Below are 27496 nucleotides of genomic sequence, written 5' to 3'. Positions count from 1 at the left end.
GTGAGCTATGCAAATTTTCCTCATTCAGGTACAGATTCACTACTGGATTAAATCCAAATAGCTACCTGGGAATTACCACCAAACTAATTTTTAGAAATGAACTGAAAATTCTCATGGGAACAACTAAGGAAAATAATATATTTAAGCAAATGTGGAATCGGGAGGGTATTTATATACTAATTAAGCAAAGGAACAACTTTACAGAGTTCTGAGATACAATCAACCTTTGTACCATATTCCCCTCCCTCGCTTTGGAGATGGAGGAGGAGTGTGAAGGTGGATGGAGAAGGGCACAATCCTCCTCTGTTTCCTTGTAGATTTGAGCAATTAAAAACTGCTTAGGATCTAAAGCATCTGGTATGGTGTTTTGAGTTCTCTTGGAGGGAGTGAAGTAAACTAGGAAAGATAAATGTAGTCTGAAAAATTGAACTGATGAAAGACAGACATGGCCAATTTTTAAGAAACAGCAAGGGATGAATGAAGAAAGAGTTACATAAAATGCTACCTGCAGACAGAGAGAAAGAAGAGTCTGAGGCTTTAACAAGCAGGGCAGCTACTGTTCCCTAACTGGCTAATATTATCATCAAGTTTCTGAATTAATAACTCTGTGGTAAACTACTCAAATAATTAGATAACCCCCCCATATGTCAACCAACAGAAGGACCAAGAAAAGCTACTGCTTGCATTTTTACACTAATGCTAAAGCTAACATACTTTAAAAAAAAAATCATGTACTACTTTCCAATAATGCATAAACTATGGGATAGACATAATCTTGTACTGCAGATTTCATTCTCAGGTTCCCAATCAAATGTCATATCATAATCCAGAGTCAGCTTCAGGAGAAACCCTAACCAATGCAGAAATAGTAAACTGTAACTCTATAGTTAGGGAGGCCCTAACCCAATGTGCCTGGTGTCCTTATAAGAAGAAACTTGGTCAACAAGAGACACACCAGGTGTACATGTGCACAGAGGAACAATCACGTAAAGAGCCATCTGCACGCCCAGGAGACAGGCCGCAGAAGAAAGTAAACCTGACAGCACCTTAATATTGGACTTCTGGCTTCCAGAACTGCGAGAAAATATATTTGTTGTTTAAGCCACTCAGTCTGTGGTATTTTGTTATGGCAGCCCTAGCAAACTAACACAATATGACTTAATACCTATGATCTAATTTTTTGAACCAACTAAGTGATCTGGTTGATGGATTTTTAATAAAATGTGTGTTCTTCTTGTGCTTTGCTTTCTTTGTTAATATTTTTATTGAAATATAATCTACATTGAAGAAAAATACACAAATCATAAATTTATAGCTTTGATGAATTTTCATAAAGTGAACATATCCATGTAACTACTATTCCAATCAAAATATAGAACTGCACTATCAACAATAAAAAACAAACAAAATATAGAACACTGGTAGCTGTGCTTTGATTTTTAATTGGTGGATTCATTATTAAATTTTCTGTACTAATCTCTTACATATCCTGAGTAATTTTGGTTCCTTCCTAATAATTATTTTTTTAACTTTCAAGCGAAAGTGTTACAGTGGACACAACCAGTATTGTTTAGAAATGCTGCAATATTAGATACATTAAACTTCTTAAAGACTAACATGTTAAAAATAAACCAACGAGTCATGGTTCCAGTTTAAAACATTTATTTTTCTTTTCTTCTTTTTTAACATGAAGAGACTATGGTCATCTTTGTGAGACACAGTCAGATAAAATTATTACATAGGATCCAATTAATTTTTCTTTCTCTCACTTAATGCCTTTTAATATTTTTTTCTGACAAGAGTTAGAAGCAAGTAATGGCTTTTGTGGAAAGTGAATGTCAGTTGAATCAGTGATGCAGTTAATTTATTTGAATTATTTTTCATGAATTTTATAGTCTTAAAATTAAACTATTTAAAAAAACGAGTTTTTTCAGTTAATGCAGTATATTTTTCCCTTGTAAGTGTCTTCCTCAGTAAATTATATTCTAATGGCTTTTAAGTATTTCAAAAAGGCTGGAGAATATAGAGAACCTGCATATATAAAAGACTAGTGGTTATAAGTCAGAAATAGGGACAAGAGGTGATATCTGAGAAAACCTTCTTGAGACTGCAACGACTGTTCATGGCAGAATTAAAGAAGTCCAAATGAAGAGAAGGGTAGGGATGTTTACTCAGTGGGACTGAGGGAGGCTGTAATGAAGCCCAGAGAAAGCATTAGCAGTGTGCTCAGTCATATAGGGTGAGAGGAGAGATAGCTGAGGAAGATGACAGTGCTCAGTTAGAATGGTAAAAGGAGCTGCCTGGGAAGCAGCAGAAACAGGCAGCAATTAGAGGAGAAAAAGCAATGTTTGCAGCGACACAGCCATAAAAAAATGGTATGCTCCAAAGCTACATGTTAGCTTCCTATTTAAAATTTAGCTGAACCTCAGTCTTAGGGTATTTGGGTCTATTAAAGTATAGTGTACCTGCAGTATCCCTAGGTATCACATTAGGGTTTTAAATCATTTGGATGCACAGACATTCAGAGAGAAGGCCGAGGACCAAAGAACGTATCAGGTCTCTCAAGGAAAAAAAAAAAAAAGACAGAAGCTGACTCTGAGACAAGGTTTTAAAGTTCAGGTAGTTTATTTGCAAAGTGGCCCCAGAAGACTGAAAGAGAATTGGGGGAGAGACACGAAGAGGAAAGAAGTCAATAAAGAGATGAGTTTGGAACACTGGTACCAGCTGTGTGTCACTGTGGAAAACTGTTGCTTAACCCTGCTGAACTCGGGAAGATAGGTTCAGACGTGTGCCTGGAGTTATCTATCCCACATGAGGTTAAGAGAGCTGGGTATTTATACACATACCAACTCCTGTCAGATACTGGTTGAGGGCTGCTCCCAGAGGGTGTGATAATATCCTGGCAGTTCTGACCTGCCCTCCAGATGGGCAGAAGAGCTGCCAGCAGAGAAAGCTCCCAGGCTGAGACACAGATGCTAAGATTTAGAAGCTGGTCAGTGCGCACAAAAATGAAAGAGGCTGAAGGACTATGGGCGGCACTGAGAGCATCTAAGGCATCTATATCACAGTCCCTAATCCATGGGAGTCTGTTTCTAATTTGGGAATGAAAGAAACATCGCTCTTTACCTAGGGGCTGTGAAAAAAAGGGATTGAGAACTGCTCTAAGTCCTCAGACATTTTCCATTGCTAACCAGTATAGGTGTTTCTCTCAAGAAACTGCTTAACGATGACACATAAGTTACAAAGTAAGAAAAAAGTCCTGCATAATAAAAGAAACCGATGCAGTCAACAGTCCTGTGTGCTTTTATTCTCTCTGAGCAGAGAAGGCTAGAAGAAAAGGCCACAACTTCCAACCATAAAATATATTTTCAGGAAAGGCTCTTTTAGAGGGAACCAAATATATATTTATATAAAAACAGTATATGTCTGTAGAGTTTTCCCCCTTCTTCTTTTGGAATCGCTAACGATACCATATAAGCAAGAAACTGGACTGATGCATATACAGAGGTCAAAAAAAAAAAGAAAAGAAAAAAAAAGGCGTCAGCTGCATTTCTTTTCACACACAGCAGCCTTTCAGAGCCGCTGGCAGGCTCTGTCAGTGCTTCGCCTCCAGCCAGGCCACAGCTGCCTATTTCTAACAGTTGGTAAGGTCATGGAAGAATGAGGTTTTTATTTCAGAACTTAAAAAAATGTTTGCTATGTCATTTTGCATTGAGCCACACAGGCTAGGTGGTTATGTATTTTTTATAAAAGAATCCTGATGGAGACATGTACTAAAGAATTTAAGGATGGAATGATGTGAATTATTTTCTTTAAAATAATCCAGTGAGGTACAAAAGGACAGTGGCTGGGGCATAGCTGAAACAAGAATGACCACATGTTGATAACCTGAAGTTGGATGACAGGTACATGAAAGTTCACTGTACTATTTCTCTACTTTTATATATGCTTTAAAATTTTCCACAATGAAACACAATGAAAGTTAAAAAGAAAGGTGGGGGCGGGGGGGGGGGGGGGGGAAGTGGGATGGGAAAGGAAATAAAGTTTATTTTTTTTGGTAAACTTTTGTTTTTCATGAAAAGCTCTATTAAAAAAATTCTTCTCTACTAATATATATGTGAGAAATCAGGCACAGTTCAATTATTTTTACATTGATTTTTAGAGAGAGAGAGGAAGGGAGAGAAACATCAATGTAAGAGCAAGTCTTTGGTCGGCTGCCTCTTGCACACCTGCTATCATGAGCCCTGACCAGGAATCAAACTGGCAGCCTTTCAGTGCATGGGACAATGCCCAACCAACCAAGCCACAATGGCCAGGGCAGCCACAGTTCAGTTTTTACACTGCCATTTTCCTTTACTATATATTAATCTTTAAGCTTAAAATTAAAGAATTAAATCAAGCTTGGATTAAAGGGGTGAGAAAGAAACAGAGAAGGCATATCTTTCTAAATGTAAAAAACTTTTCAAAAGTAGTGAAATGTTTAGAACACCATATTTATTACTTCATAAATTTTCTTCAGTTAGGACTTGTACAGAATAAGAAAATTGTGCTTTTATGAGGCGCTGAGCTTATAGGATTCAGCTCTGGGGAAGGAAGGCAGATCAGGTGTGCAGGGGACCCGGCGGGCTCAGCACCCAGGCCCAGTTGGGGGGGGGGGGGGGGGGGGAGGGCTGGATGGAGGGAAGCAGGGGAGCCAATCTTGTTTTAAAGGAGCAATCTGACAAACAATGGCTAGTGAAAAAATAGGGTACTTAAGAGTAGATATTTTTAAAAAACAGAAGATGAGACCTCAAGAACAGTCTCCTATAAGTACATAGATTTCTTCTGCTATAACAAAAGAGAAGTAAAAAGACAGGAGGAGGGACAAGATAAAAGAATAGGAGGAAAACAACAAAAACGACCACTGAGGAGGTGAAAAAGTTCTGGTCACTCTTGATGGCCCCTTCATATCCACAGTTTTGCTTTCTGTGGTTTCAGTCACCCGCAGTCAACTGCTATCCAGAAATATTAAATAAAAAACTCCAGAAATGCACAACGCATTAACTTTTAAATCACATGTTCTGAATAGCACGATGAATCTCAAGCCATCCCTTGTCCAATGCATCCACACTGTATACACTCCCTGCCCACTAGTTACTTAGTAACTGTCTAGGTTATCAGATCAACTGTCTCCATATCACAGTGCTTGTGTGCACATAACTCTTATTTTACTTAGTAATGTTCCCAGCCCTAGCCAGTTTGGTTCAGTGGATACAGCAACCGCTTGTGAACTGAAGGGTCCCAGGTTCAATTCCAGTCAAGGGCACATGCCCAGGTTGCAGGCTTGGTCCCCAGGAGGGGGCGTGCAGGAGGCAGTGATTCTCTTGCATCATTGATGTTTCTTTTTCTCCCTCTCCCTTCCTTTCTGAAATCAATAAAAACATATTTAAAAAATAATAATGTCCCCAAAGCCACTGACATAACTTGTATTACAGTATACTGCTATAATTTTTCTGTTATTATTAATCTCACACTGTACCTAATTTATAAATTAAACATTATCATAGGTATGTATGTATAGGGAAAAACATAGTGTACTACCCGCAGTTTCACACATCCACTGGGGGTCTTGGAATCTTACCCCTACAGATGGGGGTGAGAGGGAGACTACTGTATTTTATAACTTTAATAATATCATCAATAGCTATACTACATTGCTTGTCCACTAAAAATAATACAGTTTCTCTTATATTGGAACAGGATTTCTCTTCCTTGGCACAATTGACTCTTTGGGCTGAACAATTCTTTGTTGTGAGGGGCTGTTCTGTGTATAGCAGGATGTCCTGATCATTAGATGCCAGTAATACACTCTAAGTTGTGACAATAAAAAATGTCTCCAGATGCTGCCAAGGTTGCCCTTAGGTGAGAATCACTACACTAGACATCTACATCTAGAAAGCGGCAGGTTAAAAACATAGTCATAATCTGCAGACAATGATCAGACAGATTATTTTCATTTCTGCAGAACAAACCAATAGGGAATTTATGAAGAAACTAAAGTGTATAGTAAGTGAAACTATATATCATAGTAATATACAGCCCTGTAGAGCCTTTGGGGATAAAATTCAGCAGGGCAATGAGGAGTACAAATATTTATGAATAAAGTAAAATTATATCTTTTAATAAAAGTAACTTGCTTTAATCACTGATAGCACATTAAAAAATCTACCAAAATGCCGGGGGGTGGGTGAGATCTACCATAAATCCCTAAAGCTGAGAGGGGGTATATAGGGATTTCTATATTACCAGTATTCTACTTCAGGGTATGTTTGAAATATTCAAACACTAAAAGGCAAATTTTTTCATTCTAGTTCTCTTCCTGTTTTCATTGCTGCACATTACTCATGAAATTGTGCATCCACATTCTGAAAGCTAGTATAATGATTTAGGGCACATGCTTACAAACTGCATGATGTTGGTCAAATTACATCCTATGTAAACCCATTCCTCTTACCAATAAATTAAGTTACAATGGTGCCTACCTCACAGGCTCCTTGCATAAAATAAATGAAATCATTCATATACAGTCCTCACCACAGTGAATAAAATAAATGCTCAACACAGATTACCTATTTGTTAACTGCTTAATGGTAAGATGTACTATTAAACGTTGTAAATTTATATGTCTGCATAGAAAGTTTCTTTAATTCTTCCAAACCAAATAATGATACAAGGCACAAGAATATAGTTGAAATGTAGGCTTCAAATTCATCTTGCTTACTTTTCCTATTCTGTTGTGATGTAGCTTTTCATCGCAGAACCTTTTGTCAGCACTGGGTGCCCCAAAAGTGGGACTAGTGAGGCTGTGGGAGAAGGGGCTGCTACTTTTTCACATAAAAACCTTCCATACTCTGTATGTTTTTAAAAATAAAGAATATGTGTTGCTTTTTAAAGTAATGAACCAATTTTAAAGTCTTGGCTTCTTTTTTCCAGAGGGAATTATTGTACTGGTACTATCACCATATCAACAGAATAAGATTTCAGGCAACAAAAATATGAAGCCAACGAAGTAAAATGTCTTGTATTTCTGTAGTAAGAGGCTATGTGGCAGAAAAAGAAAAATCAGTTACATGGCATTTTCTTTCTTTCAAATTTTGATATAAGAACAATACACTTATGCCCAAAGCACTATAGAAGAGACAATGCCTGTGTGCAACCAAAACCTTCAGTGAGGTCTTTTCTTTCTTTATAAAAAAAAACCCACAAAAAGCACTCCCACAAATCCATAAAATTATTTGGAAAAGCCAAAGAAAATGAATTTTTAAAAATTAAAATTTTTTCAATGACTTCATTTTAATATCCCAAGTAAGTAGTTTACACTGTAAAATTGATTTTACTAAGCTGAGTTTGGTTTGTAAAAAAGGCCAGGTTCTATCGAAGATCTTAGTATACATGAATCAAAACAAATAACCAGCTTTATAACCTGGAAGCTATAGAAAATCAAAAGGAAAAAAAAGAAACGTGTTTGTACAGCCTGTCATTTCTTCCAGGTATGATAAAAACATCCTAAATTCTTCTCAACTGCTTTACAAAACAAGAAACAGACAGGTTTGATAATAAAAGCTGAGCATCACAGATTTTAGGAAAAGGCAAATACAACATACAATAAAGTTAAAAATTACTTAATGATTGTTTTTAAAAAATATATTTTTATTGATTTCAGAGAGACGGGAGATAGAAACATCAATGATGACAAAGAATCACGCCCCCTACTGGGGATCGAGCCCGCAACCCAGGCATGTGCCCTTGACCAGAATCAAACCCAAGACCCTTCAGTCCACAGGTCGACATTCTACTCACTGAGCCAAACCAGTTAGGTCTTTTTTTAAAAAATATATATTTTTATTGATTTTTTTACAGAGAGGAAGGGAGAGGGATAAAGAGTTAGAAACATCAAAGAGAGAGAAACATCGATCAGCTGCCTACTGCACACCCCCTACTGGGCATGTGCCCGCAACCAAGGTACATGCCCTTGACTGGAATCGAACCTGGGACCCTTCAGTCCGCAGGCCGATGAGCCAAACCAGTCAGGGCCAAACCAGTTAGGTCTTAATGATTCTTTCTGACATTCTCCATAAAAATCATACACAAAGGTATACCGAAAATAGAGGTCTAAAAGTTAATAGAAACTTCAGTAAATTTTCAGCAATAATATTTAAGTGGAAAGCATGAGCACTGAAATTGGAAGTTTAGGTTATATTAATAAACTCATAGCAATGACTAAAGTGAAAATCAAATGTGCCAATATTCTTTTCATAAATTACGTATCAATTCTTTGGAGGAATAGTACTATAAATATTATCTAATTCTTACGCTACCGGTGTGATTTTTACATTGCAGATATAGGACTACATTACCAAAATAAAAAACACATGGTGCCAAGGCTAAACCAGAATTCAAACATCTTCTTTCAACCTCATGCTCTTCACTGATCAATCAGTTTTTCTCACCAGAAAACATGGGACTGAATTGTAAAGTTTCTCAATAATTACTTTTGGCCGAAACTGGTTTGGCTCAGTGGATAGAGCGTCGGCCTGCGGACTGAAGGGTCCCGGGTTCGATTCCGGTCAGGGGCACGTACCTGGGTTGCGGGCACATCCCCAGTGGGAGATGTGCATGAGGCAGCTGATCGATGTTTCTCTCTCATCGATGTTTCTAACTCTCTCTCTCTCTCCCTTCCTCTCTGTAAAAAATCAATAAAATATATTAAAAAAAAATTACTTTTGATCACATAATTTATGTTAAAATTCAGGAAATTAAAAAAAAATTCAGGCCTGAAGAAACAAACAAACAAAAACGCTTGTCAAAACATACCTTATACTAAAAACAATCTCTATTCAATCTAAGCACTGAACTTCCTTAATTGCTAGAAATTTGGATGACATTCTTCTTAAACCATCTCCAAAAATGCTGTTGGTTTCTTACAGTTAAATTGTAAAGTTTTTGTTGTAGGCAATTGCAGACTCATCACAACGGGTCACAATAATAAACACTAACTCCAGGACAATGATTACCTCTGAAAAGGGAGGTGGGGGTGGAAGCAGAAAAAGGAAATGGATGTCAACTGTGTAACCTGTTTTATTTCCTTAAAAAAATATGGCAAATGTCCACAATTATAAAATATGGCTATTGGCAAAAGGTTACACTATTCTCTCCACTTCCATAGCATTGAAATATTTCATTATAAATATCCTTACATTCTAATTTTTAAATTTTCTCCTCCTCACTCTTATCCCCAGATTACTAAAGAGCTATTAACACCAACCACATATTTATGCATGCATACCCAAATATGAAAGCATATAAAACATGCCTTTCATCTTTCCAGCCACTGAATAAGAAACATTTTCTACTATTAGGCTTAATTTTTCAGAGAGTAGGCATGGCTTAGGCAGTTGACAGTAACACTGAAAGATGAATCTCTATAGCCAGCCATAAACCTTGGTAGCAGTTCAGGAAATATACAAAACACTAAAGTCATACATTTTTGTTTTGGTTGTTATTCCTCACAAGCATAAGATTGTCAGAAACTGGGATGATTCCAAATGTTCAGTAGCATGGCTGTTACTCAGAGAAAGCAAAAAATAGAGCTTCCTTATTCCTTCCACAGGGACCTTTACATGTACCAGGTGTACCGGCTAATAATGCGGATTCTGTAATCAAAGAAAACATGATAATTTCAAGAGAAACATCAAAAGTACTTTATTCAAAGTAGTGTCCATCACGAGCTACACATTTCCCCCATCTTTCAGGTAATTTGTGGATACCGTCCCAATAGAACTTTTCTTGTTTTGAGGCAAACCATTCAGAGACCCAATTTTCTACTTTTTTGAATGTTTTGAAGTGCTGCTCAGAAAGTGTGTGTGCCATCTATCGGAACAAGTGGTAATCTGAAGGAGCAAGGTCTGGTGAATACGGCAGGTGGGTTAACACTTCCCAGGCAAGATCTTTTCACATGTCTTTAACTGGTTTTGAAGTGTGTAAGGGTGCGTTATCATAAAGCAAAATTACTTTGCCGTGTCTTTTGACACATTCTGGTCATTTCACGATCAAAGCATGGTTCAAATTGATTATTTGTTGTCGGTAATGATCAGTATTAACAGTTTCACCTGGTTTTAGAAGCTCATAATATACCACACCTTCCTGATCCCACCAAACGCAGAGCATTATCTTCTTTCTGAAGCGATTTCACCTTGCAGTCGATGTTGATGGTTGACCTGCATCAACCCATGATTTTGTGCGTTTGGAATTCTCAAAATAAATCCACTTTTCATTGCCAGTCACAATTCGATGCAAAAAAGACTTTCTTTCCTTTTACTGATGACTTTTCAGTTGAAGCAACATTTTACTGGTGACTTTTCGGTTTTCCATTTGTCTTTCGTTCAGTTGATGTGGCACCCATTTTCCTTCCTTTAAAATTTTTCCCATTGCTTGTAAACGATTGGAAATTGTTTGCTGAGCAACGAACGTTTAATCTTCCTGCAAGTTGTTTTTGAGTTTAACACGCATCTTCATCCAATAATGCTTGTAACTGTTGGTCTTCAAACTTTTTCGGTTGACCTGGACGTTCGTTGTCTTTCACATCGAAATCATCACTTTTAAAGCATTTAAACCAGCATTCACAAGTATTTGGAGATGGAGTATGTTCACCATAAGCTTCCCGAAGTTTACAATAACTTCTTCAAAATAAAGTAATGAATTAAAACTTCCCACAAATGCTCTTTTTTGGGCACAAAATTCGACATCTTTAAACGTAAAATATCTATGATGTTAACACCTTCAGCAAAGTTGACATATGAAGTTTTGAAGCTTGCTGTCAATACAACAAAATAGCATACAGATCAAATCGCATATATGTAAACATATGTGTAACTCCATCTATTGAAAAAAATCTGCATTATTAACCAGTACACCTGGTAATTCACTGGGTGAGTTGGAAAGCCTGGATGGGATTTAGAGTTGGCTGCCATGGAAGTGCAGGGAGGTGAGAGAGAACCTGGAGTTGCCAAAGAATTCATCAGAGCTCAGTAAGCAGGCATTTACTCAGGCAGACATAGCAGCAATTCTGTTACCAATATTAAAGAGCTTGTGAGCATTTTGCTGTTCTGTTCCTGTCGAGAGGATGGCTCTGGAGACGGTGCCCAAGGACCTGCGGCATCTGCGAGCTTGTTTGTTGCATTCGCTGGTCAAGACTACAGACCAATTTGAATATGATAGTTGTGACAATTGTGATGCATACCTTCAGATGAAGGTTAACCGAGAGAAGGTATATGACTGCACCAGCTCTTCCTTTGATGGAATCACTGCAATGATGAATCCAGAGGACAGCTGGGTCTCCAAGTGGCAGGGAGTCAGTAACTTTAAGCCTGGTGTATATGCAGTGTTAGTCACTGGTCGCCTGACCCAAGGAATTGTGAGGGAGCTGAAAAGTCGAGGAGTGGCCTACAAATCCAGAGACACAGCTATAAAGACCTAGCAAGATGCAAGGCTGCCAGTGTCTTTGCCATGGCTTCCTGCCTCTGCTTATTTATTGTTCTGAAACTAAAGGGACAGAACTTCAAATACTCCTCACTCTCTAATTCTGAGGCTTAACAGACTGATGAGAGAGCAACACAGCGTGTTCCTGGGCCATTTTACCTTCTTTGGACTACCAGTGGGGATGGGAGTGGTGTAGGTTGATGGATTAATAGAGTGAATTGAGTGTGGAGTAGGATTTTTTTTTCCTATCCACACCTCTGGCTGCCACTTGCCCATGGTCAGGGCTCTATATCAAATTCCAATAAACATGAACCCATAGCCCTACCCAGTTTGGCTCAGTGGATAGAGCATCGGCCTGCGGACTGAAGGGTCCCAGGTTTGATTCTGGTCAAGGGCATGTAACTTGGTTGCAGGCACATCCCCAGGAGGGGGCGTGCAGGAGGCAGCTGATCAATGTTTCTCTCTCATAGATGTTTCTAACTCTCTATCCCTCTCCCTTCCTCTCTGTAAAAAAATCAATAAAATATATTTTAAAAACACACACACAAAAAAAAACATGAACCCCATAGCCCATGAAAAAAAAAAGCTTGCTTTAAAATTTTATTTCAAAATATAAGGAAATACAGTGGGGCTAGTCACACAATTTCTTAGAGCTTTTATTCTCTCATCTACATAATGGAGATTTAATTTAAAAGTGATATCCTCTTCAGATTGTGGGGAGAATTAGTAAATAATATACAGTACATATGAAGGCAGATTATACACCAACGTATAAGTGTAATAAACACTTAAGGGATACAGTTTAACAGAGGCTCAAACCCAATTAAAAATATGTACTAAACTCTTAATACAGTGGGGCCTTGACTTACGAGTTTAATTTGTTCCGAGACCGAGCTCATTAAGGAGCTCGTTAACTCAAATTACTCTATCAACTCAATGCAAAAAATCTGCCGAGAGACAGCTGGTATCGCAAAAAACTCGTTAGTCGGGACACTCGTAAGTCAAGGCCCCACTGTATAACTAACAACAAGCACTAAAACAGGCATACAATCCATTGCTATGAATGGTGCTGCCCTAAGAAGCAGTAGAGGAAGGAGATGTCTCCATTCGGATACAGCCAATAAAAAAACTTCAATACATCACAAGATACCTCAAAATGGAACCTGCAACTTTTCTCATTATAGCACACTAAATCAGCATTCCTCAAAGCATGGTCTATGGAGGGGTCCTCAAGATCACTTGGGTGTCCACAAAGTCTATTTTTATTAAAATACTCAATTGCGCCCTATCCGGTTTGGCTCAGTGGATAGAGCATCGGCCTGCAGAACGAAGGGTACCAGGTTCAATTCTGGTTAAGAGCATATACCTCGGTTGCAGGCTCCTCGCCAGGCCAGGCCCTGGTGGGGATCCTGCAGGAAGCAACCAATCGATGTATTTCTCTCACATCGACATTTCTCTCTGTCTTTCCCTCACTCTAAATATTTATGGAAAAATATACTCAGATGAGGATTTTAAAAATAAATAAGTACTCAATTGCACTTTTCACTGTTATTTGCACTGATGGTGCAAAAGCAACAGTGGGCAAAAAGGCCGGTTTCACTTAAGAATGTCCTTGATGAACAGTCAAAAATGTTTTATTCAATTTTTGACCCTTGATACATATCCTTTAATATTCTGTGACACCAAATGCAAAGTACACATAAAGCACTTCCACTGGATACCAACACAGGATGCCTGTGTCAAAGAAAAGCCTCTGTGTGATTGAGCTGGGAGCTGAAATAGCTTCTTTTGCCAGGAAGATCATTTTTATTTAAAAGAATGGTTGATCCTGGCTGGGTGGCTCAGTTGGTTGGAGCGTCATCCCATACAACAAAAGGCTGCAGGTTCAATTCCTGGTCAGGGTGGATGCCTATGTTGCAGGCTCAATTTGGTCTTACATGGGAAGCAACTAATCAATATTTTTCTCTGCCTTCCTCTCTCTCTAAAATCAATAAAAACATATTCTCTAGTGAAGATTTAAAAAAAGAATGATTGAGAGACAATCTATGGTTATTCAGACTCAGGTATCTGAAAGATATTTTCTCAAAAATAAATGGAATAAGCTCATCTTTTCAAAGAAAACAAGTGACAATATTCATTATTTCTCAACATTAATAAAATTCAACGTTTGAAGTCAAAATTAGAAGTTTTGAAAAACTTGTACCTACCACCATTAGCTTGACAGCTCTCCAATATTTAGACTTTCTAATTAAATCAATGGTGTTGACGAATGCAAAATTTTGATACTGTATAATGAAATGTGCTAACCTGTGGAAGAACCACATAACTCAGTGATTCAATATTCATCAAATGATGGGCACGTAATATTATAAAATCATGCTTAAGTGGAAGAGCTGCTCAAAGTGTACAAGATAAAACCAGTGGGTTTCAATGTAAAAGTACAAGAAGTTTGTTGATAGGGTTTCAGACTCTATATGGCAACTCACCTTTAAGAAACTTCCACTTGTAGAATTTTGTTGTAGTATCAAAACACGAATATCCACAATTATCTAAAAATACTATTAACTGCTCCTCCCTTTTCTAACTATATATATCCTACAGGTCAGACTTTCTTCACATCCTTCAACCAAAATAACATGGCTAAACACTGAATTCAGAAGGTTTGAGACTCCAGCTTGTCTTTTAGGCTAGCCCAATGATTTTCAACCTTTTTCATCTCATGGCACATATAAACTAATTACTAAAATTCTGCAGCACACCAAAAAATATATTTTTTACCAATATGACAAAAAAAATAGGTAGGTTAATATTTGACAAAGGAGGCAAGAATATACAATGGGAGTAAAGAGTCTCTTCAACAAATGGTGCTGAAAAACTAAATAGAAACATGCAAAAAGATGAAACTAGACCACCAACTTACACCATATGCAAGAATAAACTCAAGATGGATAAAAGATTTAAATGTAAGGCATGAAACCATAAAAATCTTAGAGGAGAACATAAGCAGTAAAATCTCAGATATTTCATGTAGCAATATGTTTACAGATATATCTCCTGGGGCAAAGGAACATTAGGAGAAAATAAACAAATGGGACTGCATCAAAATAAAAAGCTTCTGCACAGCAAAAGAGACCACCATCAAAATGAAAAGGAAACCCACTGTATGGGAGAACATATTTGCCAATGATATATCTGATAAGGGGTTAATATCCAAAATATATAAAGTACTCATACAACTCAACAAAAGGAAGATGAACAATCCAATTAAAAAATGGGCAGAAGACATGAATAGACATTACTCCAAAGAGGACATACAAATGGCCAAGAGACATATAAAAAAAATGCTCAAAGTCACTAATCATCAGAGAAATGCAAATTAAAACCACAATGAGATATCACCTCACACCAGTCAGAATGGCTATTAGCAAAAAATCAACAAACCACAAGTGCTGGCGAGAATGTGGAGAGAAGGGAACACTAGTTCACTGCTGGTGGGAATGCAGACTGGTACAGCCACTGTGGAAAACAGTATGGAGTTTCCTCAAAAAATTAAAAATGGAACTTCTGTTGGAACCAGTGATCCCATTCCTAGGAATATATCCTAACCCCCTTCTCCCCCCCCAAAAAAAAACAATTAGAAAGAATATATGTACCCCTATGTTCATAGCAGCATGATTTATAATAGCTAAGATTTAGAAACAGCCCATGTACCCATCAGTAGATGAATGGATAAAAAAGTTGTGGGACATTTACACTATGGAATACTATGCAGCTGTAAAAAAGAGAGATCTCCTACCCTTTGGGACAGCATGGATGGACTGAAAAAGATTATGCTAAGTGAAATAAGCCAAAGTGAGAAAGACAAATATCACATGATCTCACTTACTTGTGGAATCTAATGAACAAAATGAATCAACCAACAAATAAGACCCAAAGCATGGAGGTATTGAACAGACTGACATACCTCAATGTGTGGTTGGGGGGGATGAGAAGAAATAAACTAAAGAACTTATATATACTTTACTAGAGGCCCGAAGATTTGTGCAAGAATAGGCCTTTCTTTCCCTGGCTGCCGGCACAGCCTTTCTTCTAGCCTGGAGTCGCCTTTCCTCCTCTCACCTTGTTGCATCAATTTGCATATTCCCTCTTTATTGGCTGTGGGCTCCACCATCTTTATCACGAAGTGACAGTTCATTTGTGTATTACTCTTTTATTAGATAGGATGCATAGCCCACGGACACGGGTAATAGAGTGGTGGGGTTAGGGCTAGAAGGAGGGAGGAAAGGGGGGGGGGGGAAATGGGAGATATCCATAATACTATCAACAATAAAAATATATTTTTTGAAAATAGGTATAATTTTGACTCATTCACACCAGATAGCTATTGTTGTGTTGGCTGTTGTCATTTTTTTTATTTGGCAATCTAAGGGAAAAGAAGTCAATAACCCTGGCTAGTCAGGTATTGCATGTTTTAACAATTCTTGTGGCACACTAGTTGAAAATCGCTGAGTTAGACATTCATGAGATTTGCAAAATGCCACTCTTCCCACTAATTTTTTTTTGGAAAACAGGTTTCTGGATTTTTTAAATTAAAGTATTATTTATATTAACATGTAATGTATAAAGGGGCCCTGAGACCAAAAAGTTTGAGAAGCACTATACGAAAGTGATATAAAATAATTACAATTATGATAGATATAAGGCTAACTAAAATCTCAGTGTCCTATTGCAAGGCAATTAGTAATACGCATATGGTGATAATTTAGGTGACACACTGTAATTCAAGTTTAAAAGCAATAAGAAAATTCAACAAAGAAAATGGCTATAGTTTGAATGCCAACAAGCACGCATACATACACATAAAGCTTAATTCCAACCTCTGAAAATTATATACATAATATTCCATTCTCAACAAATGGGGGATATGCACCAAGCTAATATTTCCCATAAGCACTCAAAAATTCAAGTTAAAATGAAAACATTACCTTTATTTATGCTTCATTTACCACACTTACAGGACAATAGCATACAAGGCAGATTATAAATTCAACGGTATCGGTTTAGTTTTCAAAATGACTGGTAATTCAGCATCTTCAAAGGACATTTCTATATATACATTTTTCTTCAAATACAAACAAATACATTCTAAGGCATATGTATATAGGTATCTGCTGCCAAATTCAAGCTTGCAAGTAAATAAGGCAGGCCATCACCAAATAAATTCTCACATACTTCCAATTATCTCAGCAACTATGTTATCTGGGGAATATATCTTATTATAATGTGCACAGTGGCTAACCAAGTGTTACAGCACACAGTGAACTCATCTAATTAGCAAAGAGAAAGAGAAAGTAAAAAGATTATCTATACCGCCCCCCAAAAAAAATATATATATATATGTAATGAGCAAGAAGTTAAGTGGGGAACAAAGGAATTTAATATTCACTTTTGAACCTCAAATGTCCTAAGAAAAGGATATTAACTTTGAATAATGAAAACCCATCATTTTGTCACTAACAAGTCACCCTACTTAAAAACCACTCTTAAAAAATACCTTTACAGTACTAGTAATTCTTAGGAGAAAATAAAATATTTCAACACATTTGCTTTAACAAGCCCATCCATTATATGCCAGTCCTGTACTAGACACTGTGGAGAGAAACATGAGGCATGGTGCCCTGCCCACAAGGTTTAATTAAGGGACAAAATAAGTATGCAAACCTTAGTGCCATACTAGTCCAAATGAAGGAAGAATCAACAGATTAGAGCAGTAAAGGGAATGATGGTTACTGTAAAAGGTCAACAAATCTCTGGATGAAGAAAATCAAGAGGAAAAGCAGACAGGTATCAGGAAACTGTAAAAATTAAGGGATTCCAACAGAATAAACTAGAAGAGTGTGGAGAGGATGGTGAAGTTTTTAAAGGACTGCTTTGGGTTAAATGGAATAAAGAAATGTATATGTGTGATTCCTACTACAGAAATCACCAAATGAGGCAACTGATTACATGTGAGCATAAGAGGAGATTAATAATTATTATGGCCTAGAGAATGTATTATAGACAGAAATATGGACAGATGGAGACTAAAAGAAGAAATGAATCTGATTTCCTATCTTCTGGGTTTAGATGATAAAGAAATCCAAGCAGATTGTTTGTTAAATCAGCTGAAGATGGTACTGGACATCAGATGAGAGACTAGGCTTTTGTCATTGCTACCACCCTGGTCCAGGTTTCTGTCTTCTCTCCCCTGGATTACCACAATAGTCTCCAACTTCTACCCTTGCCTCCAATGTCTCTTGTCATGGGCCAGCCAGAGTGAGCCTTTATAATGTTAATCAGATCAAATCACTATTCTGTTCAAAACCCTCCAGTGGCTCTCCATTTCACTCAGAGTAAAATCCAAAATCCTTACAATGATTTACAAATTCCTTCATGATCTGCCATCGCCAATCCCCTTCCTCTCTCCAGTCTAATAGCCTACTACTTATTCTTCCCCCTTGCCCATCTATCTCACCCACACTGACCTCCTTGCTACGCCTAGAGCATGCCAGGCTTGCTTCCACCCTAGGGTAAATGTGTTACCTCTGTATGGAAACTTCTAGTTGGCTAACTAATTCCACATGGCTCTTTTAAAGGCGTTCAAGACATTGTTTAAACCCCATCTTCTAAATATGGCCCAAGCTAACCACACTATTAAAAATTGCAAGCTCCACCCTAATACTCCTGATCCCACTTTCCTTTTTTCCCCCCCAGAGAACTTACACCTTACTGTCGGTGACAGAACTTACTTACTGTATTTGTTGGTTGCTGTTTCCTCTTACTAAGATGAAAGTACCATGAAGACTGAAACTTTGGTTACTAGAGTATTTCAAGTCTAAATAAAAGAGGGCCTGCAAAAAATCAATTTTCTAAATTAATTAACAGCTACAGAGTGGTCAAATATAATGAAAACTAACAGCAAAAGGTCACTATGTTTCTATCAGTTCTAACTCTGCCCATTTTTTCCAATATTTTCTACCTTAGCAATGGTCTCTTACTCATCCAAACATTCAAGCCAAAAAAGCCTGGAAACCATTCAAGACTTCTCACTCTTCCAACTCCCCACAATCAACTCATCACCAAAAGCTGTCAAAATTACTTCTATCTCAAGACCGGCACTCCCCTTGTATCAGTTCAAACCTATTCATCTCTAAACTAAATTATGAAGTTCAAAACTGAGGTTTCCTCCTTAGATCTAACTGGAACTATTTACTAGATTTTAGATAGATATGACAGAGTAAGACAGGTGAGAAAGCGAAGTGAAGAATGGATACTTGAAGGTGAGAAAAATGAATTTTATCTTCACTTTCTTTCCTCCTATTTATGCACACCTATTCATATACTTCAAGGTCCAGCTCAAATTTTATCTCCACTTTTGAAGCTGTTCCCTGTTCTTTCAGGCAAAGAGCATACTTTTTTTCTCTTTGTACATAACTCCACTAGAGTACTTTCTATAGCAGTTAGTTTTTTTAAAACACTATTCTTATTTATTTTAATCCTCACCCGAAGATATTTTTCCATTGATTTTTAGAGATAATGGAAGAGAGTGGGAAAGACAGAGAGAAATATCGATGAGAGAAACACATCAATTGGTTGCCTCCTGCATACACCCTGACTAGGGCCTGGGCTGGGGAGGAGCCCGCAACCAAGGCACGTGCCCTTGACGGGAACTGAACCCGGGACCTTTCAGTCCTCAGGCCGACACTCTATCCACTGAGCCAAACCAGCCAGGGCTATAGCAATTATTTTTTCACATATCAGCTGCCTAACTGAACAGAGTCTAGTATTATTTTAGTACTGGGCCTAGCATCTATAGTAAAAGCGTAATAGGCTAATTAGACCAGACATCCTTCCGGACAAAGCAGGGGTTGCAAGGGCCGAGCCCCTTGCATGAATTTCATGCATCGGGCCTCTAATTAAAAATATTTGTTGAAAAGAAGGAACAACTCTTAGTCCAGAACTGGCAATTATAAAAAGAAAACCTAAGTTTGAACAAAAAGGTGAAAGAGACCCCTCCCTCCCAAAAAAGAAGTTATCTAGTTACCAATAAACGGTAGATAAAAATACTAAACTGAGGACCCAAGGGGAAAAAAATAAAGGCCAAACACATAAATAATTTCCACCTAGCTAAGGTTAGAAAGATAGGGATACTAGATAATAATGAAAATATTTAATAGAGAAATAAATTATTTAGAATTTCACAGAGAAATGTGGAGGTAGAAGAGGGCTAACCCAAAATAGCCCTTAAAAATAAAACATGTTACCTTGGCTGGGTGGCTCAGTTGGTTAGAGTGTTGTCCCATACATACATCAAAAGGTTGTGGGTTCAATTACCGGTCAAAGCACATACCTAGATTGTAGTACAATTCCTGCTCAGGGCATGTATGGGAGACAACCAATTGATGTCTCTCTCTCTCACATTGATGTTTCTCTCCCCCTCTCCCTCCCTTCCTCTTGCTCTCCAAAATCAATGAAAAAACATATCCTCGAGTGAGGCTTAAAAACAAAAACAAAAAATGTTCTCTCAGATAGGCATACTCAAATTAGACACAAATTAGTTGTATACATAAAATGTTCATGAAATAGATTGTTTTCATTAAGAAGAAAGCACTATAAAACATACTATCATCCCCTTCTAATCCCATCCCCCAAAGAAACTCAAATACAGTGGGGCCTTGACTAACGAGTGTCCCGACTAACGAGTTTTTCGAGATACGAGCCGTCTCTCTGCCGATTTTGATTTTTTGCTTTGAGTTGCGAGCTAAAATTCGGGTTACGAGCCAGCTTCAGATACCCCACCGCTAGTTGGCGCAGTGAACGTCACAGTGAACGCCACAACATCAGCCCAGCATCACGTGTCTCACTCGTTCACAATTGATTTGACATATGAGTAATTTGAGTTACGAGCTCCATCACGAAACGAATTAAACTCGTAAGTCAAGGCCCCACTGTACGTAGAATTCAATCATTAGAAAACCTGGCTCAAAAGGGAACTCTCAAAAACCAGCCCAGTATGATAACAGAAGGAATAAAGTTATTAAAATTAAACTCAACACAATGGGAACTCCCCCTCCTAGGAGCACAACTGCGCCTTTCCCCTCTCCCTCCCTTTCCCCCAGGCCTGTTACCTTCGCCCCTCTCTCTCCTAAGCTCTAAGGGCCACTTCTTTCACCTCTGTAACTTGTTTCCTGAGCCCATTTTTTCTACCACTCACTTCTACCTCTGTGATGTCCTAAATAAAATTTCTCTTATTAAAATAAAAACAACACAATGAACTTAAATAGATTTTAATTCTTAGAAAATTATGTTTTATAGACCTGTTGCACTATTAAAAAGAAATGAAGAACCTAAAAAGTAATTTTTATAAGCAAATACAGTTGTATGCTTGAGGGAAAACATAAAAATATTCAAGATAATGCCTACCACATGTATATTTCAATGTAAAATAAACACTTAATGTAAAATGGCTCAGTTACTAATACTTTGACCGGTTCATGACCAACAAAAGTAACACTAGAGTGGTGGCTCTGAAGTTTTTTGGGGGTCACAGACCTCTCTGAAACTTCAATGAGAGCTATGATCCTGTCCTGAAGAAAAACATGCAAATATACATATATACCTAGCATTTGAAATATGTCATAGCAATCACAGAGCCATGGAACTCAGTTGTAGAAGTGATGACTTAATGAACAGGAATAGCAAACAAATGTAAGACTCCTCAGAAAAGAAAAGGAACTTAATAATAAGTAACAACTCTAGAGATTTTTTCTCGGTTATACAATCAAAAATACCGAATATAAAAATCTCTATTGGCTGGATTTTATCAAGTGATATACACCCAAATAGAGCATGAACATGCCTTAAAATAACCTTGAAACCTAAAGTGTTTAAAAATAATATCTATTATTAATATTAGTAATAGTTATTGAGCATTTATTAAATACTGTATTGTCTTAAGTTTTAAATATACTTATATTTATACATAAATGTAAATCATTGTTATTCTCATTTCACTAATATGGAAATTAAAGTACAGAAAAGTACAAAGAATGTCAAATAACAGTGACACAAAACAGAAATGATTAATGAGATTAAGAAGCAAAAAATTCCCTGATAGCATATACCATCTAATAGCAACTTAGACCTATATTTGGGTTAGCACAGTTCTACAAAGCAGAACACATTGTCCAAACTCCAGAAGAAGGATGACAATCTTGATCCCTTTCCATTCCTGGCAAAGATAACCCTTATACCAGCGGTTGCCAATAGGTGGTCCTCGGACCACTGGTGGTCCATGAGGTCTGAAAGGTTGGCAACCGCTGCCTTATACCATATTCACTTTGAAGTATACTGTAACCAGAAATGTGAACAAAAAAATGTTCAAAAAGAGTATAACACAAAGTAAAGGGTTTATAAGATTAACAACGGAAGATTAATTCTGAGGATAACAAAACTTAGCTTTCTAAATTACTATCTTTTGTGTACCAGCAACAAATCATGCTTTGGAAAAATTAGCAATATAATAAGATGTAAAAATTCTGAAATAGAGCACCTTATTCTACAGGAGAAGTTCAAGCTCCACTATCTCAAACTTTCTTCAAGGTTCTGCCTCCTTCTTGCCATCTTGGTTCCATGTCTCTTCCATTCCAGGATAATCACAAAGGTAGAGAAAATCTTGCAGGTTCAATAGGTCTTACTAAATCCCATCAATCACAAGACAAATTTCAGATTCCCTGGATGTGCCTATGCTATGCCCTGCACAATGTTGCATACAATAAACATCTGCTGAATGGTCAAATCTTCCCCATGAGAAAATGTCTGTGTTTTTAAAAAACATGTCTTTATTGATTTTAGAGAGAGAAAAGGGAGAGGAAGAGAGGGAGGGAGATAAAGAGGAGGAAAAGAGGAACTGAGGGAGAGAGAGACATCAATGTGAGAAACATCAATGAGCTGCCTCTTGTACCCCAACCCAGGACCAAACCTGAACCCACAACCTGGGTACGTGCCCTAATTGAACCAGTGACCTTTTGGTGCATGGGAAGATGCTCAACCAACTAAGCCACACCAGCCAGGGCAGAAAATGCATATATTTAATATTTTTTACCTCACATAATATTACATTACAAATTACAATAGCATCAGAATAATGCAATAAAGCAATTCTTTTATGTTAAATCACATTACTGAAAAGTTTTAATTTACCATTTTTTAGATTCTATGTCCAAAGGAAAAAAAGAAAAAGACTAATTTTTAAAATTCAATTTATGCAGTTATTAGTAAACCAAGACACTACAAAAATTTTATCTGAGCATATTCCTTTTTTAAAACAATGATGTTCTTAATATACTATAATTTGTATAGCTTTCTCTGTAATGTTTAATGAAGATACGACAAAATCATGGATCTTTTCTTTTATATCACCAAAAAACTTTTTGATACATATGAGAAATCAGTTCCACTAACTAGGTAGCTTGCTGCTTCAATAGCAATATTCTAGATTCAGTAAAGGTTAAAAACCAAGAAACTATGAAAATAAACATATATTCATATATATATGCCACAAAAAAGTTCCCTCTATATTTAACTCACAAGCTGAAACACTTGCTCCTGAGTCACTGAACTGATAAAATATCTCATACCAAACACACAAAATTGAACTATATTTTACACAGAGCTTCCTGGAAGTCAATACCAATTTTAAAAAGTTAATTTCTGCATAACACAGGCCCTCTTAGGATAGAAAGAATATGAGAGCAAAAATTCAGACTAAAATATTCCCCAATTTCAAGCAGCATTAAAAAAAAAAAAAAAGTTATAGCCCTAACCGGTTTGGCTCAGTGGATAGAGCGTCGGCCTGTGGACTCAACGGTCCCAGGTTCGATTCCGGTCAAGGGCATGTACCTTGGTTGCGGGCACATTCCCAGTAGGGGGTGTGTAGGAGGCAGTTGATCGATGTTTCTCTCTCATCAATGATTCTAACTCTCTATCCCTCTCCCTTCCTCTCTGTAAAAAATCAATAAAATATATATTTCTTAAAAAGTTATAGCTGCTGAATATCAATTTACCAAAACAGGCAAGGATGACTTTATCCTAGCAAAACTCAGAATACTGTTTTTTCAACACCCTAGAAGACAGCTTGGTGTACCACACTTTTCCATCTGCTTTGTTCTATTTCTTTATGCCCCAAGTGGAAATTAAACGGTTCAAATAACACCAAAATTCATCAATCACGGTAAAGAGAAGTAGCATGATATGAATAACAGAGGTAGAACAATAGGTGGAACAGCCTTGGTAATGGCCTTAGAGTGCATGTTGAGACAGAAAATCTATTCAACGTGTACAGAATCACATTATATAATTCTATTCTCACTTACCTGCAGAGCTCTCAGTAAATACTGTTAATGTTTGTCCTCCAACACTTTGCAAGACAAATGGATGTTCTCTAGGAGCGCTGACTGAAGCTGGTTTTCCACCAATATCATGAATATTTGCAAGATCCTCATTCAAAGTAAATGACACCTAATAGACACATTAAGTAAAGCTTATTACAACAGACTTTTGTATTCAAAAGTACAGAAATTCTGATAAGTCAAATAATTTTTTTAAATGTGAGTTTCTTCTAGTCATTTAAGCATTTTTTAAACTTCATCTAAAATTTTAATACTTAAGTCATAAAAAGAGACTTCCCACTTGTCAGAATAATGGGGCTAATCTACCATTATAAATACAAATAGCTTTCACATGTTTTCTCTGGTCTATAGCTGAAGAAATTCTATTTCCAAAATAGGAATATAATGTTTACCCCTAAGTTCTTTGAGGTCAAGAGACCATGCCTTGTTATATTTATATCCTTAAAATATATACATCTCCTAGACAGTGCCTGGCACAGAGAAGGAAAACAGTATTTGCTGAATGAGTGAATATTTAAAGTAAATTAAGAAAGCAATTGTACTTGGAGAGGGAAAAGTGAGCTATTTAGAAAGCTTAAACATTCCAATAAACAGAGGATACATTTCTTTTGTAGGTCTTAATAACTACTGTGATTACATGGTGCTGTTTTATTTTTGGATACTTTAATAAGTACAACTGAATATTGACAAGGATAACTTAATGTTGAGGGTTAGAAAAAAAAGACATAGTACACATTCTTCCAAAATGATTTTTACTACATACTAGATCTCACCAAAAGAATATCAAATATTACATCGGAGAGATTTATAAACATAAAATACTGATCTACCAACCACGGAGGAAGATTATGGAGTATTTATTAAATATCTCTCTGCTGTGTGCTAGGTACTGAAAATTATATCCTAGACTTAATGGGTCAAAATCTAAAGCTCTCAAAGATCCAAATCAAATGCCTCTGCCACACTGAAATAATGTTAAAATATTACTGAAGTAATACTAACTTTTATAAATACTGAGAGAGGATATTTTAGGTCAAAGTAGAAAAATGCTAAGAAGGAACAACTAGAAAGGAGCCCACTCATTCACACACGAGTGGTGTTTATACTACTATGTATTCCTGACCATTAGCTACTAGTTTGATGTGGAGTTTTCCAGAATACAAACACCACCCTCTCTTTGCTATTACTAATGCACAGTAAAATAATCTCATGTTTTAAATAAAGTTTAAACAGAAATAATCTTACCTCAGTCCTTCCTTGATTCCTTAAAAAGAAAAAAGGAAAAAATTTTTAATTATTTAAATTTTATGTTTTTTTTCTTCCAAATTAATGCTGAAAATTTAAAGAAATAACACTACTGCATATTTCCATAAACTGTTATATTTACAGAGCTTAATATTTACCCATGGCTCTCCTCAACTATCCTATCTGTAATTCTATAAGAAAAACAAGCCTCATTAACCCCATATGAGTATTTTATTAGAACTTTGTGTCACTTAACACTATTACAACCTGCCCTAATAATATGTTATCCAAATAATGATCTGATTACAATTCTTATCTTTATTTCTGAGAATTTTTTAGCATTCAGCAGCATGTGAATATATGTTTAATACAGATATATGTTATTACTATTTATTTTGTCTAGGTGAAGATGTTTCATTTACCTAATAAAATCTTAAAGATTAAATTTAACAATATTTTAAAATTACAAGCAATTTTCTACACTATAAAAACAATATATGGCCTGGCCTGTGTGGCTCAGTGGTTGAGCATCAAGCATTGCATGAAGAGGTCAGATATTTGATTCTGGGTCAGGGCACATGCCCAGGTTGCAGGCTTGATCCCCAGTAGGGGGCATGCATGAGGCAGCCAATTGATGATGTTTCTCTCTCATTGATGTTTCTATCTCTCTCTTCTCTTTCTATTAAAAATCAATAAAAACATTAAAAAAGAAAACACCAAACAATATATGCCCATACATAAACATACAGACAAGTCAAAAGGAAGTTTTAAAATAGCCATAATTCCACTGTTAACATCTTGGTACAATAAATATCCTTCCAGACTATTTATGTGAATGACATGTTTCTAAATGTCTTTTTTACAAATCTGAAATCAATGTAGACTTTACATAAGAGCCTAATTTTAAAAAACATGTATTAAATTCCTACTATATGCAAAATCCTAATATATAAAAGGAGTTGTCATGCCCTAAATGACTGAACAGGAGGCTGCGTGGGGCGACCAGGCCGGCAGGGGGGGCAGTGAGGGACAACCAAATGACTGGGCCCTGGATCCTGGCTGGGGCCGGCAGCTAAAGGGAGCTCTGGGCCCTGGCTGGGACACTGTGGAACTGCAATGGGGGCGTGGCCGGCCTTCAAACTCAGGGCCCAGAGCTCCCTGTTGCCACCAGGGCTCAGAATTCCCTCTGGCTGGGGCGAGGCGGCAGAAGAGAGGTCTGGGCCCGGCCGGGACAGCTGAACTCTGGGTCTCCCGCCATCCAAGGGTGGCCGGCCTTCAAACGTGGGGCCCAGAGCTCCCTGCAGAAAGTGCTTCTGTTTGTTTAATCCATTGGTTTTAAATCAGATTACACTCCCACAAACAGGGTAAGAAAAAACTGTTCAAACTCTTGCTTAACTTGAGCGACCCCTTCCCGGCATAGCTGTCTTCGCATAGCTGTCTTCCCGCTTTTCAGGGCACTTTTGAAGGAAGGAAAGGAATCTGGCGCCCCTATGGCTCTCCTGCGGGAACAGAGCTGGAAAAGCAAAGTTTCCCAACGAGGTGGGAGCGCAATGGGGACTCTCCCAGCTGGGGGAGGGGCGCGCCCGGATGCCCCCTACACTCCAGGGCTGGGGCAGGGCACACGGGGCAGGACATCAAGTGGTAAAAGTCCAGCAAACGCCCAGCCTACAGGCCGCCTGAGGAGGGGTGTCAGATGCATGAAGGAAAGGCTTAGCATCTCTGTCACTGCTTTGCTTTTCAGAATTCCCTTCTCCCCATCTGTTGGCTCCCTCCCTCTGAGGGCCACTGTCGTTCTCACATGGATGCAATTGGAATACTGTATCTAGAGAGGATTGCCCCAATGTACGTATCCTTTTATCCAACGGTGAAAAAAATCCCAAAGAAGGAGACAGACTGCTGTCCATTAGGCTTAAAAAAACCCAAAAGTGTCTAGCGAAGAGCTGAGACTTGATTCTGTCCACATGCCTCAGAGAGATTGGATGAGGAAATGGCCCGGCTTGGCCCTGACTTTACCCACTTATGTTACTCTTGAAGGTGTCTTTGCCACAATGTGAATAAACTGCCTTTTGGAATAGGGGCTCATACGAAAGTCTGCATTCCCAACTTTTCTTGAAACAGATCTATGTTCTGCAGCTATGGCCACCGTCCTGAGGTCAGATCCTATCGCTGGGAATCAGGGGGCACTGGAGTGGAGTGCTCCCCTCCCCGTCCCCTTTTACATTCAGGGATTGAGCTGAACTCACTTTGGGGGAGGCCTGGCAAGGGTGACAGGTGTCACAGATGGA

The 27496-nt window shown here is 37.6% G+C and overlaps 2 protein-coding genes across 3 annotated transcripts in view; one reads left to right on the top strand and one right to left on the bottom strand.

Moving 5' to 3' along the window:
* Positions 1-27496, bottom strand: part of GTF2F2 (general transcription factor IIF subunit 2) — a 133210-nt gene that overhangs the window by 83270 nt on the left and 22444 nt on the right. For both annotated transcript variants that reach the window (XM_070409041.1, XM_070409042.1), the window contains 2 exons: positions 25212-25230; positions 23931-24075 (listed from right to left, as the gene is read on the bottom strand). In XM_070409041.1, coding sequence (XP_070265142.1) covers positions 23931-24075; positions 25212-25230 — 164 coding nt within the window. The remainder of the gene's footprint in view (positions 1-23930; positions 24076-25211; positions 25231-27496) is intronic.
* LOC139005062 (transcription elongation factor SPT4-B-like) lies at positions 11159-11532 on the top strand. Its single transcript, XM_070407463.1, has one exon. It carries the CDS (start codon positions 11162-11164, stop codon positions 11513-11515), a length of 354 nt encoding a protein of 117 aa, XP_070263564.1. The 5' UTR covers positions 11159-11161; the 3' UTR covers positions 11516-11532.

Source organism: Myotis yumanensis, unplaced genomic scaffold (assembly GCF_028538775.1).
Source record: "Myotis yumanensis isolate MYYU_CA2020_CCGP unplaced genomic scaffold, mMyoYum1.0.hap1 SCAF_3, whole genome shotgun sequence".
Lineage (NCBI taxonomy): Eukaryota > Metazoa > Chordata > Mammalia > Chiroptera > Vespertilionidae > Myotis > Myotis yumanensis.
Note: the sequence above shows the minus strand (reverse complement) of the source record. Positions and strands in the feature narration are given on the sequence as shown.

Coding starts and splice junctions, on each gene's coding strand:
- LOC139005062 (XM_070407463.1), top strand. CDS start 11,162: ATGGCTCTGGAGACGGTGCCCAAGGACCTGCGGCATCTGCGAGCTTGT.